The sequence below is a fragment of the Montipora foliosa genome, chromosome 6, assembly GCF_036669935.1.
Source record: "Montipora foliosa isolate CH-2021 chromosome 6, ASM3666993v2, whole genome shotgun sequence".
NCBI classification, from domain to species: domain Eukaryota; kingdom Metazoa; phylum Cnidaria; class Anthozoa; order Scleractinia; family Acroporidae; genus Montipora; species Montipora foliosa.
The window spans coordinates 60,372,382-60,374,881 of NC_090874.1; the positions used below are offsets into that span (position 1 = coordinate 60,372,382).

At 43.6% G+C, this 2,500-nt stretch overlaps 1 protein-coding gene across 1 annotated transcript in view; it reads right to left on the bottom strand.

The window, feature by feature from the left end:
• Window positions 1-40: 40 nt before the first annotated feature.
• LOC138008001 (uncharacterized) overlaps window positions 41-2,500 on the bottom strand; it is a 27,348-nt gene continuing 24,888 nt past the window's right edge. Inside the window, exon 18 of the mRNA XM_068855166.1 lies at window positions 41-373. Coding sequence (XP_068711267.1) covers window positions 293-373 — 81 coding nt within the window. The 3' untranslated portion in view covers window positions 41-292. The remainder of the gene's footprint in view (window positions 374-2,500) is intronic.

A 2,500-nucleotide genomic window follows, 5' to 3' on the forward strand; every position in this document is an offset into this window, starting at 1 on the left:
AAAATATTAAACCTAGGGAGGGGTTTTTTTTTAAACTTGAAAGTCTTCGTTTATTCGACACTTCAGGTGTGGTAAGAATTTGTGACGTGTTATGCTCGCATGATCTGAGTGTCCTGCGAGCTTACAACGTTCATGAACTGCAAACGAATCCATCGACAAATATGGCCTCTCAAGGGTGGGGAATTTCGTCAACCCCATTCTTTTCACAACGTCTGTGGACTTTCGATTGGCGTGGCGCTTTATGTAAGACCACGCGAAGCGACCTGAACATTACTTCAGGACTCCCTTGGCGTCAGGTAGCTTTTGATGGGGCTGCGACAAGGTATGGGATGTAGGCCAAAAGTTCCACACCGCTGATCGTATCATCTGCCGACTAAAAAGGTAAAGGAAACAAACGAAAAACCGTTACAATGAAAAGCGCGAGACAAAGCAGGTTGTATCTAAGGAAAGCCTGACCGTCAGACATTCTAGGTCGTTTTACCACCACACACACTCTATAATCTTGGGCGACATGGGCCGTCTGAAACCCTCGTACCTGGGACTCGTGGTTGCAACTCGTAAAACATACCTAAAAGGGCGTTGAAAATTCCTGACAGTTTGTGATTCGCCCAAGGGCAGGTGATAATACAATAGGACTCTAGGTCCCCTATATATAAAGCGGTTTTAGATTGAGTGTCGAAAGTAATCAGAGAATTGCTTTGGTTTTGCATTACTTCACTCACTGATTGGTTCAAAGTTCTTGCGCCACTTTTTAACCAATCAGAAGTGAAACCAAAACCAATCGTGGGTCGCGCGTGAACATTTTTCCGCGCTTTGTGTCGGCTACGTGTAGTTACTTCGAGATTTGATTGGTTTACCGGATTGTCTCTGTCCTTTTTGATTGGCTAAAGTAATTCCTTTGTTTTGGTTTTACGACACTCGATTGAAACTCGCTCTAAACGATCTCATATTCCTACCTACATGAAACGAACGTACTGAAATTACACACAAAACTGACAAAATACAGCTCCAGTTTAAAACGAAACAGCACTCTCGAGTGAGTACTTAGGGCTAAACATTGATTTCAAAACGGACAGATTCCAGTTAACATAACTAATAAAGTACTAAACAAAAGGGGAAAGAAATCAGCTGATCGTTTCGTTAGTCTTATGGATATCTGTATTACATAGGAACCAATGATCCTGGTTAAACTTTTTCGATCCGCTGGAGTTTTTTTCCTAATAGCTTCCACGCTAAGTTTGCAGTAGATTTCAGTTCATGTAACTTAAGGTGAAATGGCCCTTTTGAGGTGATCAAGAGTCAGTGCTAACCGAGCCTTGCCTTCATACATTTAAGTGGGCATTCCCATTAGTTTGTTATGATAAACATCAGTGGTTTGTGCATGGACAACGTAAAAAACTGACAATAATTATCTCCAAGAGAAAATGAGGGGACAGAGAGGGAGGCTCCCGGTCCAGCCCTTGGGATATGTAACGTCCACAAAAGTTATTTTTAGATGAGCGGAAGTCTTTGTTCTAGCGGAAGTCTGTCTTCCGAGAGGTCCGCATGCAGGCCAACCTCGGTCTGATGTTTGAAAGAAAATAAATTTTCATCAGCCTTCCAACGTGCGCCGCCATTTTGTCTTTTCACTAAGAACCTGTGAGCGAGGCAAGATTGCATGCGGACGTCTCGGAAGACAGACTTCCGCTAGAACAAAGACTTCCGCTCGTCTAAAAATAACTCTCGTGGACATGAAATATCCCGGCCAACGCCCTGAGCCTCTCCCTCTCTGTCCCCTCATTTTCTCTTGTTATCTCTTTAAACTGACACCACCAGTTAGCACCCTCATCATTTTCAACAACGTTACAATCATGATAATAGGGAGTTCAAGCAAAGATAGCCTGTTCCAGGCTCTCAGATAGTCGAGAAAACGAAAAGGACTGCGTGTGAAAAGCGAGTGGGGGCTTGGGTCGAGGCGAGGCGGGAGAGCCTGTAAGCATCTCTTTAAATTCTTCATTCCGCCCACTTTGCAAATAACCTTTCGCATGTCAAAATGTCAATGTCAAAGTGTTGAAAATGGGCGGCATTGTGTGGTTCCACGCGAGTTCAAGCGCGATTCTTTTATTGTTGTTCAGAGGTGATGCGTTAATTCTCACTTGTGCGAGTACGTTAGCCAGAATTTAAGGCACTTTTAGCAAAATAACTTTACGCGAACGAAGGCATTGTCAAAGCAACCGGGAAACGAGTGTCAAGGAAATCACCGACGGGAGATTTAGCAAATTCGACCAAAAGACACGACCAGTTCGAAAGCTGCGAGTTCCAGACGCTCTGTTGACTTTTTCAAGGAAAACAGAAACCCGACCATTAAAGTTTCTGGCCTAGATGATAAGATGGTCTCATCAATAAACTTCAGCTCTGATGCAACAGGACAACCGATAATGAATGTGAAAGATTGATATTTCATGTGGAGACACGCGCACGTAGCCATCACCTTCGCTTCCTGAAATCGCTTGATCTTTTA